At 50.3% G+C, this 12,040-nt stretch overlaps 1 protein-coding gene across 7 annotated transcripts in view; it reads right to left on the bottom strand.

The window, feature by feature from the left end:
* CELF5 (CUGBP Elav-like family member 5) overlaps positions 1-10,845 on the bottom strand; it is a 38,530-nt gene extending 27,685 nt beyond the window's left edge. For 3 of the 7 annotated variants that reach the window (XM_064637162.1, XM_064637163.1, XM_064637164.1), the window contains exons 1-2: positions 10,475-10,844; positions 4,368-4,450 (exon numbers count right to left, since the gene is read on the bottom strand). In XM_064637162.1, coding sequence (XP_064493232.1) covers positions 4,368-4,450; positions 10,475-10,748 — 357 coding nt within the window. In that variant the 5' untranslated portion in view covers positions 10,749-10,844. Of the gene's footprint in view, positions 1-4,367; positions 4,451-10,474 lie in introns of all 7 variants that reach the window. The other 4 variants (XR_010425347.1, XM_064637160.1, XM_064637159.1 and 1 more) reach the window with 4 other exon arrangements.
* Positions 10,846-12,040: the final 1,195 nt, after the last annotated feature.

Genomic DNA, 12,040 nt, shown 5'->3' with positions numbered 1-12,040 from the left:
TTTATATCCATATTCAAAAACACTCATGTGCAGGCACACACATCAAATGACCCCAACCAAGGAGATGGGAATGTGAAGCCTTGCTCAGAAGGGTGGGTGCCTTTGCAAAGACGAAAGGTCTGTGGGGGTTGGTGCATAGGTGCATGTGTGTTCACAAGCACAGGTAAGCGTGCTTACCAGGGAACACATCAGCTCTGGGAGACAAAAGTCCAAGCTCTGTGCTGCAGGGAGATGCGAGGGCCTGGTTGTGCAAAGGGCAGTCACTTCTCTGGAGAAAGGAAGGCCCCTTGTGCACAGGATGGAGCCTGCATGTGTGCACTTGGTCAAGATGCAGGAACAGGTGCTGATCTTTAATTTCATTATTCTTCCAATTCCATAGGCAACAGGAGCCCAAGTCTGCTTCGGAAGCTTGCTCTTCCCCAGCCTCTTCGGTGTTGGCACTTCACTGGACAGCTGCCTTGCCGTACGATATTCTCAGCCCCTTAAGCCAAACCCTCAACAGCACAAGCGTTTGCAATCCTCCCTGCAGTGAACAGGCACATCTGCTGCTTCTTGTCAGGGACTGCTTCAGCTCAGTACCTTCATGTTCTGGTGCTGCCACTTCAGTGAGATAGCCTTAGCATGCTCTCTGTATCATTACCTTCTACTGATAACATTGCACAGCTCTCAGGAATTTGCCAGTATTGTCTATCAAACCTGCAGGATGGACATGGGAAAAACTTCTCCACCCTACCCTGCCCAAAGGTTCAAGCTGCAAAGATTAACAACTGGGGTCCAGCTTCAGCCCCCAGCCAAACATTCAGGTCACTTACTCCACTCCTCAGCACATCCCCCAGCTTTGCCAGCCGCAATATCCCATAGTGTTCACATGAAGAAACTTTCAGAAATACTGGTCCAGGCTGCCTTCACATCAGCAATTGTACAAACGAGAGGGAAGGGAAGAATGAGATGCTATGACCTCTCTACCAAAGCCTCTCCAGTCACCTGTGCTCCTTTATATCATCACGGGCTCTGGATCTTGACAGATGGCTCAAGTGAGCCCTTGCTCCTGGCAGCACAGGAGACAGCCTACCCACAGGGATGCCCTCTGCTCAAGCTCTGCTGGGTCTCTGCACTAGTCCTTGTGCCCAGCCATCTGAGTTAGTGCTGCAGCATGTCAACCCCTGGTGCATTCCCATAGTCTCTCTCTGCTCTCATGCTGCTGCTCTCTGTAATTTTCCATTTCGGCGTCTCTGCACCCATGAGTTCTCCCTATGATGTAGCCACATTTCAGTACTCCCATCACTGCTTTTGAACTGCCCGTATTCCTAGCTTGGACCAATACCAATTTCTGCCTCTTACTTGCCTACCTTTCAGCAAGCCCTTCTTTGTTCTGCATAGAAATAAAACTGTAACTGTACCTTGCCAGAAGAATTACTTTTCTAAACCTCCCCCCTCCACTTCCTCCTTTTATTCTTCTTCCTCTTCTTCAGGAGCAATTTTATGTAATTTGCAACTGTCTGGCTGCAAATGAAAAGAGACATAAAGTGTTTCTGTGAAATATTGAAAAGCTGGATGCTTTTCCCACAAGTTTCACTTAGCAAGAGGCTTTAACTTGCTGTGTGATCACTGTATGTCATTAATAACCTCTCCGATTCCTTTCGGAACTCAGCAAAGTGAAGGCACAATCACGAATCAAAGGCATGGGTTACGGAGTTATAATATGATTTTATCAAGCTAAGGAGGAGTGTGCCAGTGAGTGGGGAGAAGGTGAAACACTACACTGCTAAGCTGGCTGGCAGCTGAAGAGGACACTAGATTTAGGAAGAAGTGTTAAGGGCCTGATTTCCTCTCTTCTTTTCAGATCAGAAGATTTTTGCCTCTGTTCAGCCTATATGGGTTGTGTGTCTTTCCCCAGGCCCTGTGTACTGAGGCCACAGAGGGAGCTGCTTTCTATTTTGTTCCTCAGGCATATCCATCTCCACCTCTGATGGGCTCAAAAGACTTAACAAACTGCTTTACTGGGACTGAGTCAGACTTAGTTGTGCAGTTCTCCAGCCTGTCCTCAGGGAGCAAAACTGGGGAACATGAAATGGGATGTTTGCACACAGCAGAGAACATTGTGGAGGGCGGGGAGGAGGAGTGTGTCTGGCTGGGAGGTAGTGCTGGGCACAGAACTGGCTACGGTGCTGGTGCTGTCTAGAAACTGCACAGTCCCTGTGAGCAAGGTGCCATGTCCTCCCCGCCTGTCACTCGTACCGGACTGGGGCAGTGGGCAAATTCGCCTTGGCTGTGCTGAGCTTCACAAGTCACAGTCCACATCACAGGGTGTGGAAGCAGGTTCCCTGCCTGGGTACTCCTCTTGCCCACCCCAGCTGACACAGATACTTGGCATCCTTTTAAGCTCCTTAGCGAGCTTGGGTGATAAGACACTTCCGCTAATTCACCAAGGATGTGCTTTACCTTGCTGTTCTAGGAAGCTCCATCCTTCCTTCCCCAAAGGAATATTCACACATTTGTTATTTCCAGACTGACAACAATTCAGCAGCTGTGAGGGCAGGACGGGTGTTTTAGATAATACAATATGCAGCTGACTGTACAGGTGAAATTGGTTGAGTTACTATCCCTGGAGTGATTTAAAAGATGTGCAGATGTGGCACTTAGGGACATGGTTTAGTGGACCTGGCAGTTAATGGTTGGATTCGACAATCTCAGAGGTCTTTTCCAACCTAAGTGATTCTATGATTGCTGCTTTACACCCCGAGCACACTAGCCCATACAAAAGGGAGTAAAAGCCAAAATTCTGTCTATCTCGGAAAAAGAAGCTAAGCCTTATTGTCAAAAAATTAGCTTTTTAGAGTTTAAATTCCATTTAGTTACCATACATCCAACAGCCCTTAACATGCAACAAATTCCCAATGTAGAACTGTAGCAAAACCGAGATTGCCTTGAATCCACCAAGCCTCACATGAATAACCTCTCAGAGACCCTCTGCAGGTACTAGGTAGAGATGTGTCTGACTTCCCCATTGCATTAACAGCATTGCACCATGATTCCTCATGACTGTTCCTCCGTCCTTTAACTTGTTCTCACAGACTCTGTCAATTCTGTCCTGGACCAACACACACACAGGGTTACATTGCTTTAGTCCAAAAAGCTGACCATTTCCTGTCACACAAAAATAATTCAAGGAGATTTGAGCACCTGGTTATTTTCACTCTTTCTCCTGGCCCTCCCGAGATAAAGATCCTGTTAAGTGAGAATTAAGTTACATGCATTTTCCAGTGCTCAAATGCCAGCACAGGCCCATGCAAAAAGGGAGCAGAGGTAAACAAATACAGAAAAGGACGTGTGCGTGGGGAGGTCTTGAGGGCAGCTGGGAGAGACGAGGGAAGCTCTTTGGACCTGTATGGGTTAAAGAGAAAATGTTATGGCTAAGAATTCCCAACCCCTCTCCAGAGACCCCTGGTTTACATTAATTATTTTGTTGCCTTGAGCACTCAGAGCCTGTGTGAGCTTCTATCTAAAAATACCCAACTCCTCCTCCTACTCACCTCCAAATGAATCCTTTAACGCGTGTGATCAACCCCCTCAGCACAGCAAGGGAAGTGCCCAGTCGAAGCTCTTAAATCATACCAAAATGGGAACAGCAACAATTCAGAATTCCTTTCAGCTTACCAGCAGGTCCCAGGGAGGCAGAAGACTACCCTGCAAGTAGGGACCTGTTGCACAGTGCCTGGCCTCCCAGGATCGATCCCTACTGCACTTTGCTCCCAAGACCAGCTGTGGAGGGAGCAGGACCCACGAACAGCCACTTCAGCAGTCCTGGTCTCACCTATATAACCCATTTCTCTTCCAAACAGTGGGATGTGGCAAGTGTATTTTTTTCATCTGATCCAACTCCGACACAGCACTAGAAGTCTGTCCAGGCTCTCTGCAGGGCAATGGCAGAGTAGAAGCAGATGCACCAGGAGGTGCTGCACACCTGGAAAAAGGGTCTGGTATCTTGTCTTGTCTCATGTGAGCATTCCAGCATGCCCACTGTGCAGGCTGTGACCACGCTCTTCACTCCAAAGCCCACAGCTCCCTAGTGATAGGGACAGATAGGTGAAGGCGACATGTCACACCACAGAGAGCAAAGAACAGCACAGAAACAGGCCTGGCCAGAGCTACACGGGGCAACCTTGGCCAGGCAGAGGAAAAAAGCAGCAGTTCTGTGAAGAGCAGCGCTGTGCTTCCACTCCCATATCCCTGTTCTAACCCCTGAAATACACTTCTCTTTCACAAGTAGGAAAATTAATCTAAGCCACTTCTCATCCTTGCTCCCTCCCCTGATAATCCCCCATTTGCCTGCCCATGGCATCCAGACACAATTCACTGGGACTTACCCCTGGCAAAGTCTTCTGTTCATGCAGTGCTGTCTGGGCTTTGATGGCAGAGTCTCTGGCACAGTACGTGAGGAATGCACAACCTGCAGTGGATACAGCAAGTGTCAAGTTAGACAGGCAATTGTGGACGCACATCAACACAGATGTTAGATAATTTGGTTGTGTCTAAGACTCTAAGGAAAGAGACAAAGAAATAATGTAAAAGGACTTGCAGGCCCCATCCATCCCCCCTTCTGTTAAGTCCTGGAAAAGGGTCCCAGTGAATCAACTAGGTTTGACACAGGCATTGGACAATGAGACACAATGGGAATGCAAAAGGAAAGCTAATTTGGTCTGTGGTAGAAACGGTCCAAAACACAGGGATCAGAGGAGAGGCAAGGACCAGTATGATTATTGACTTAAAAAAAAAAAAGAAAAAAAAGAAAAAAGCAAGAAAAGAGGAAAAGTGTCTGGGATTTTAGCCTCACACAAAAACTTCATGATCCAGATTCATGAATCATGGAAAGCTATAGAAGGGCCTCGTGTGCGATAAGATGTGAACAAACACATATCAACATACATATGCATGACAAAGGAAATCCAGAGACCAGCAAAGCATAATGCATTCTTCAAGGGCCAACTTAGGAAGCAAGATGAAAAGCACAGGGAAAAGGCCAGATCCTGACATTCTTAGTCAAGATATGACTCAACATCTTAGCTGAATACTGGAGCCAAGGGAGGAGGGGAAGAACTATAGCCTCTCCAGGAAGAAGAGGGATCATCTTTGGGTGCTCTGATGCTTAATCAAATGAAACTAAGCACAGGAAAAATCTGGCTAGTTATCAAGAAACATTTCCTAGCACAAAGAGATTTATTAGACTGTGGAATGATCTCCCCAGGGAAGTGCCTGAAGCTCCATCACTTGAGTTGTTTCAGATGAGGATAGGCAAAGCACTGGAGAATAGGTTCAAACACTAGAATGTGTCTGACCCCCTCATTCAACCCCCCTCCTATTGGCAGTGGCATTTCACATCCTAAGCAAAGGCAGGACACTTCCCTTTGGCTGTTGCTAAACGTCTATGTCTACACTGTTGTGCTGGGGCTGCAGATGCATTGTTATGGTCCACAGAGGCCTGTTTTTCTGCCTCCACGTTCTTGTGCCTGGCTTGGGGTACTCTAAAGCTGCTTCAGTTCTCCATGGATCCAAAGGTGGATGTGAGACAGGGACTGTCTGGACCTCTCCCCTCCACCCCGGTGGGACTCCATTGTACACAACACTCTGGCAGAAGCCAGCTGCTCAGGACAATCCCAACCCATGGCAACACGATTATCCTGTTCTTCCATCCCGACTCCAGTAAGTTGCTGCAGCTAAGCAAATCACATTTGTCCTCACATCTCTTGCTAGGGAAAAAAAAAACCTCGATAAACAGCACACAAGCACTAGAAATCTCAAAGAGATAATTAAAGCTCCTTACTGCCCAGGTTTTTAACCAAGAATTCTGCACCAAAGTGAAGCGTGGGATCAACAGATAATTTAACAAATGCAGTGAGGCCAGGAAGCATGAAGGTAAACTCCACTTCTCATGGCAAAGGCAGCCAGATCTGTTGTGTGGGGGTAGCACCCCTCTGCTTTCACTTTCCCCACATAGAATGCTCTGATATCAAGCCTCAAAAGCACCTCTGTAACCAGAGAGCAGACTTCTAACAGACTCGAAGGCCTGGTAACCAAAGTCTCAAACACAGATGCTTGCCTAAGACCACCTGCTGCTCCAGTCTGCTACTTTGCAAGTCACTAATCGGGGTCAGGTTTAGCAGACAAAATGCTGAAGTCAGGAGCTGGGAATAAACAACTTATTCCACTAAGAACTTCCAACGCATTGGTACTATGTCCATGTGCAATGAAGACACCATCCTTGCCCCAGGAGCTTTAACCATCAAACCTAAGAAAACTAAGGATGGGAGAGGAGTTAAGCCTACCTGAAGCGATCTGCTGAGTTAAGCATGCAAACCCCATCCTTGAGTCTCAAATTCCAGCGCTCAAGAATGTCAAAACTGAGGTAATATGCACCGTCAGGCTCAAAAGCCTCAGTCCACGGGAGGACAAGGGAAAAATGAGGATTGGACAAAGGCACACCATTGAGTGGGGATAAAGGAGACACACTCCTCACACAGGGATAGAGTTATTTTGCAAGGTACTGTCATCATGCCAGATCAGGGATTTACAAAGTCCAGCAACCACCAGCACCAATCTGAAAAAGTACCCCCTAGGATGCTGTGACAGGATTCTGCTTACCGTGTCTTTCATGGGTTCTTTGGACTCCTAAAACTTTGAGCTTAACAGTCACCCAAGTATCTGCTCAACAGTGAAGAGATGTCCACAGAGGTGCAGAGGAGCCTGTCACTCTCACTAGGTTTTCTCACTTCCACATCTCCCGCTTTAGTTAACAGCAAGCTCAGATCGACAGGCTTATGACCCTTTGGGCACTTCTAACACCAAGTCAGTTATGCCTGCTGAGACATGGTGTTAAAAAGTGCTCAGGGTGTTAAGAAACGTCAGCCTGGAAGGCCCTGGGCAGTGCCAGCGACCCACGTCAGCACAGGGACACAGAACGGCACCCAGGGCACTGTCTGTAAAGCTGACTTGCAAGAGGTCCAGGTGATTAGAAATCATAAATTAAGTTGTATTATAAATTCTGTATTACACTACTTATAGACTATAGTATAGTGATTCTGTTTGTAGAAACCTTATGCTATTCTAATAATAAATTCTGTGCTATAGTGATCAGAAAATTCTGTTAAGAAAATGAAGCATTAAGTCAAAAATTTTAAGTTTAAGCTCTAAGCTTTTGACTATGACTTATTGCCATCACCATTCTGCCAAAGATCCCTAAAAGAACCTCTGCGCCCCGTCAGCGTGTGATACCACCCTACTTTCACGGGCTCCAAGAGGGCCTCCAGCTCCCTAAAAGCACAACCCAGCCTAGTTCCACTTGCACGAGACTGCAGAAAAAAAAAATATATTCTGTGCTTGATCCTCCCTACAAATCACACATTGACTCTGGAATTTACAGTCCCTTCAGATCCTAAACATTACTCCACACATAAGCAATCTAAAGCCTTGAGCAAGAAAAGGCTGCCAGTTTGTAGAAGAGAGGGATCTCTAGATTCTGCTCAGCATCAGAAATCACATCAAATACTTCAGCAGGGGAAACATGGAGTCAGCAGGGAGCTAATCTACAAGCCTGCAGAAGCTGAGTCAAAACTCGGCTGCCAGCAAGGCAAGTTAAGGCTGAGGGTGCTGTTGTGTCCTTGCCCTCTGGAAAAGCCACCCATCTGTCCACACACCATCCATTCACCTACACACCTGCGGGAGGGCTGCTCCTGCCTCTGCCAAATATTTCCCTGCAGTTCAGTATCTCACACTCCTGAATCTCCACTTTCCTTACTGTGAGCACTCCTAGGAAACCCATCAAGTTGACACTTGTAAAAGAACTGCCTTCTGCCTAATCCTGGAACACAAGGCAAAAAAACCTTCCACTTGATTCTCCCTACTCAGTCTCCTTTGACCCATTCCAAAAGTCTGTTCAAAGACCTCCCTGCTCTTCCCATGAAAATATTAGCTTTGAGACAAACACTGCTATTAACATGCAAATGTATCTGTGATTAACATATATAGAAAAACTGCCTCATGAATAATAGTAGGCTGGAACACTATCAGCTACCAGTGGACAGGTTGCTGAGACATGACTAGTCAGGTACTAACAAAACTATTTCATAGTGGAGCTCATATTTCTAGATCTGTAAGATCCTCCTCTGCCTCCACCAAATTCATCCATTCTCAGCATCCATACAGGATTGTCCTAGCCAGCTCTTGGACTCTGCAGCCCAACTCACATCCTCCTGTCCCCAGTAGGCCTTTTCCACCTTTTCTTCCTTCCTGGGAGCAGAGGTGGTTGCTCAGCTCCACGTCAAGCTGTAAGGGAATACAAAAGGACCTGCTGGGCTTTACCAGCATTGCTGGCTTCTCACACAACTGCTTTCTTCCATTTGGGGAAAGAAAGGGAAAAAGCAGATGGAAGCTGCATGTGAGCTGTCAACTGGATCTCATTGCAGATCAGGGAACATGGGGAGAGAAAACTGAGTCTGCTGTTACAACCGCCCCAGAAAGGTTATGGCTTCTGTACACTGCAGGAATGAACACGCAACTGTCCGGATTTGCCACAGCATCCCCTGATCAGGGACTGTGATGGTGCTCCAGGCCACTGCAGCTCCTGGGTCAGGCTTGGCACCCTCCAGGACTGCTGATGCCAGCGGCTCCTCACCAGGATGGCCTTCTTGCACAGAGCCCAAGCCAGTGCAGTCAAACCTGGTAAAATGGGATTGGAAGGCAGGGGTCAGGGTGGGCTGGACTGTGGGTTTAATTCCCTCACCACAAGCTAACCCCTCCCGTTCCACATCCTTGTGAAGAAATTTCTTCTTTGGAGAGGTATATTGCCTATTCCCAAAACAGGCCAAGGATCTACATGCAAACTCATGCTACCAGGGAAGGAATCCCAGCCTCTCACTTCATACAAAACAGGACGAGGAGGTGTAGAAACCACCGTACAATGGCCACCAGAGAACCTACACACCTCAATAGCCTTTTCTGGGCAGAACAGAGCACCTGTTCTGGACAGAACAACCCATGAGCAACACCACAGCATCCACGCAAAAAAAAGTCAAAACCAAAAGGATGTATTTATTTTGCTGCAGAAATCTTGCATTTAACAGCAAGTTAGTATCACACACATCTGACTAATACCACTGCTGCCCCCTCTAATTTCCATACCTAAGCAGATCCGTAGAATTTGTCTCCTGCCTGGAAGTTGATCTCAGACCACGCAGTCTATATTTAAGATATCACCTGAAATGAAATGCACAACTGCCTTTTGCCTTGGGCCCATTCTCCTCCTTACTGGGTTTGAAACCTTGCAACTCACTGGCAGCAGGTTTGGATACAGTTCCTTGCATACAGAGACACATGCCATTCTTGTGCTCAAGTCACAACCAGATACACTTCTTCATCTAAATTCAAGTCAGTCCAGCCCCCACAGGCTTCAATGAAGAGTTTTCCTTTTGTGCTGGAGTTAGATTTGGCCTCTTGTTTGAAAATAAGCTTTTCTCTTGTCCTCTTTCCTCTCTTTTCAGTCTAGAACGGTTGGAGTTGCCAAGGCACTCAGTTTTCCTTACCCATCCTCCTAAATCTGAGGCATCAGGACTGAACACGACACACACCCTCCAGCATGCACCAACACACGGCCCCATCACGGATCATTTTAGGGCACAGCAGCCCAGGCTGAACACAGACAGCTTTCAGGGTACTTACCGTAGGTTCCCTGCAGGTTGCTCTACTTGTGCCAGGGAGTGGGGCTGCCATCACCCCCTCGGATCTTACAGCAAACAACTCTGAGTTTCCATTCCTGGCTGGAGTGGTGCTGGTCACAAGATCCCAAACACCTGCCAGGGTGGCGTAGAACTGCTCCACTGAAGGGAGCGGACACCCTGAACGCGACAGCTCTTCAAAACACAGCTTTCAAACACAATAAGCACGGCTAAAGGAGCCTGCTCAAACTTTTCAGCATCCACTAAAGGTCCTTCAGCAAAGGAAAAACCCTTCATCCCCCCCAGCCTGCCGCCAACCAGGCACTATCTATCCTAAACGGCACTGACAGCAGCAGATCCGTGGCCAATATCCTTTGTTGTGTGGATTTTCAACCCCCAGTGCCGTACTCCTGCCGGGGGCGGCCCGAGCCCCGGGGAAGGGGGGGGAGGTGTGCCCGGCAACCCACCGAGGCTCCCGGGCGACCCGCGGCAGCTTCGGTCCGCCCCACGCTGCACATCGGGGCCTTTGTTGAGCCCCTCACAACCCGGCGCCAGGCCCCAGGGGGCGGCCGAGGCCGGGGGACTCCGCGGGGCTCTGCCGAGCCCCGCCCGTGGGCGCCGAGGATGTGGACCCGCTCCCGGGCAGGGGATCGGGGGCCGAGACGGATGTGAGAGAGGGTGGGGGGAGAGAAAAATCACATCACAGTGGGTCAAACGTGGACCGGCCCCGGGCCCGCCGCCCTTTCAGCGCGCCGCGCCGGGCTCACCCTTGTGCATGCCGGTGTAGCGGTCCTTGAGCACGGTGAGCTCGTAGATCTTGCCGAACTGCTCGAAGAGCGGCTTGAGGTCCTTCTCCTCCAGGTTGCGCGGGATCTGCCCCACGAAGAGCTTGATGGCATCCAGGTCTTTCATGCTGTCGGGCTGCGCGGGGGGCTCCGCGCCGCCGCTGCTGTTCATGGGGGAGGCTCGGCGCGGCGGCTGCGGCGCTGGCGGGAGCGGCGGCGGCTGTCTCCTCGCCTCGCCCTCGGTGAGTCTGGCCATGCCCCGCGCCCGGCGCGGCTGCGGGCGGGGGAGGCAGCGCGGCAGGAGCAGGAGCGGGAGCGGGAACAGGAACGGGAACGGGAACGGCCCCGCCGCCCGCGCCGCCGCCGCCGCGGCGCCACAAAGAGCCGCGCGCAGCGCCCCCTGCCGGCCGCGCGGAGCCCAGGCGAGGCCCGGGGCACGCCAGGCGTGGGGGGGGCGCCTTGAGAGGCCCCGGGAGACCCCCGAGAACGGGGCGGGAGGTCCCTCAGGAGAGGGTTGGCCGGGAGAGCCCTGAAGGTGCTGGCAGCCATGGGCGAGGAGGCAAAGCAGCTGTGGCCGCCACGTGAGGGCCGAGCGGGGAGACACGACGCTCATCCCCAGCTGTATGTATTTTAGGGCCCAAGTTCTAGGAACGCGGAGGCCCTGGGAGCAGGGGAGAGCTCTGAGCACCCACGAAGGCAGAGCCCCTCCGCATCCGTGTCAGAAATTAGCGTTTGCCCCCATTTTCTCAGTGTCTCAGTACGAGGGTCTGGAGGCAAAGAGGTTATTTAAAGCACAAAATTTTCTAACACAGCTGTCACCCGGTGGTAAGCACAGACACAAGCACCAGTGCTGGAGGGGGCTTAGCTGGAATGGGAAGCGATACATGGTCCCGGGTCTACAACCCCAGGCAGGTCTCTCTGCCCCTGCCCTTCTAGGCAAAGTCCCCTTTCTTCCGAGCAGCTCAGCTCCCTCCTCACTCAGGTTTGGTGGGGGCATTCTCAGCTACTTCTTATGTCAGATCATGCCAGATGGTCAGAAGGTGTTTGCATATCCATGTTGAGGCAGCCCTTATTGCTACCAGGATCAGATCTCATCCCCATGTGAGGATGTGGATTGCTCTCCCACTGGCTTCTCCAGCTGCGGTGAGGCTGCAGGGGAGGGAGTCAGTGCTCCAAGTGGCATGGCCCAGGTGGCCCAGGCTGTCTCACCTGCTGTCATGCCAGGGTGATGCTGAGGCATAGCACATCCGAGGCATGTGCTCCTTCAGGAGCAGCTGTGCTGCAGGGATGCAGCCAAACACTGCTCTGCCGCCCACAGCCACACACTGCCTGCATCTTCCCCAGAGCGTTTCCTCTGCAGCATGCACAGCTTTTGTCGTCACACCATACATTTTAGCCTGTCATCCTGCCCTGGTATCCCTGAAGATGAAAACGCTTCTGTGCCCTCGTGCTGGGAGTAGGAAGGGGGTGCTTGCTGGATTGTTTGCAGAGAGAGCTGTGGCAGAGTCCAGTGCTCAGCTCCACTGAGCATGCCAGGCCTGAGGCTTT

Source organism: Pseudopipra pipra, chromosome 27, assembly GCF_036250125.1.
Source record: "Pseudopipra pipra isolate bDixPip1 chromosome 27, bDixPip1.hap1, whole genome shotgun sequence".
Classification (NCBI taxonomy): domain Eukaryota; kingdom Metazoa; phylum Chordata; class Aves; order Passeriformes; family Pipridae; genus Pseudopipra; species Pseudopipra pipra.
The sequence above is the reverse complement of the archived record's forward strand: the minus strand, read 5'-3'. Positions and strand labels throughout refer to the sequence as shown.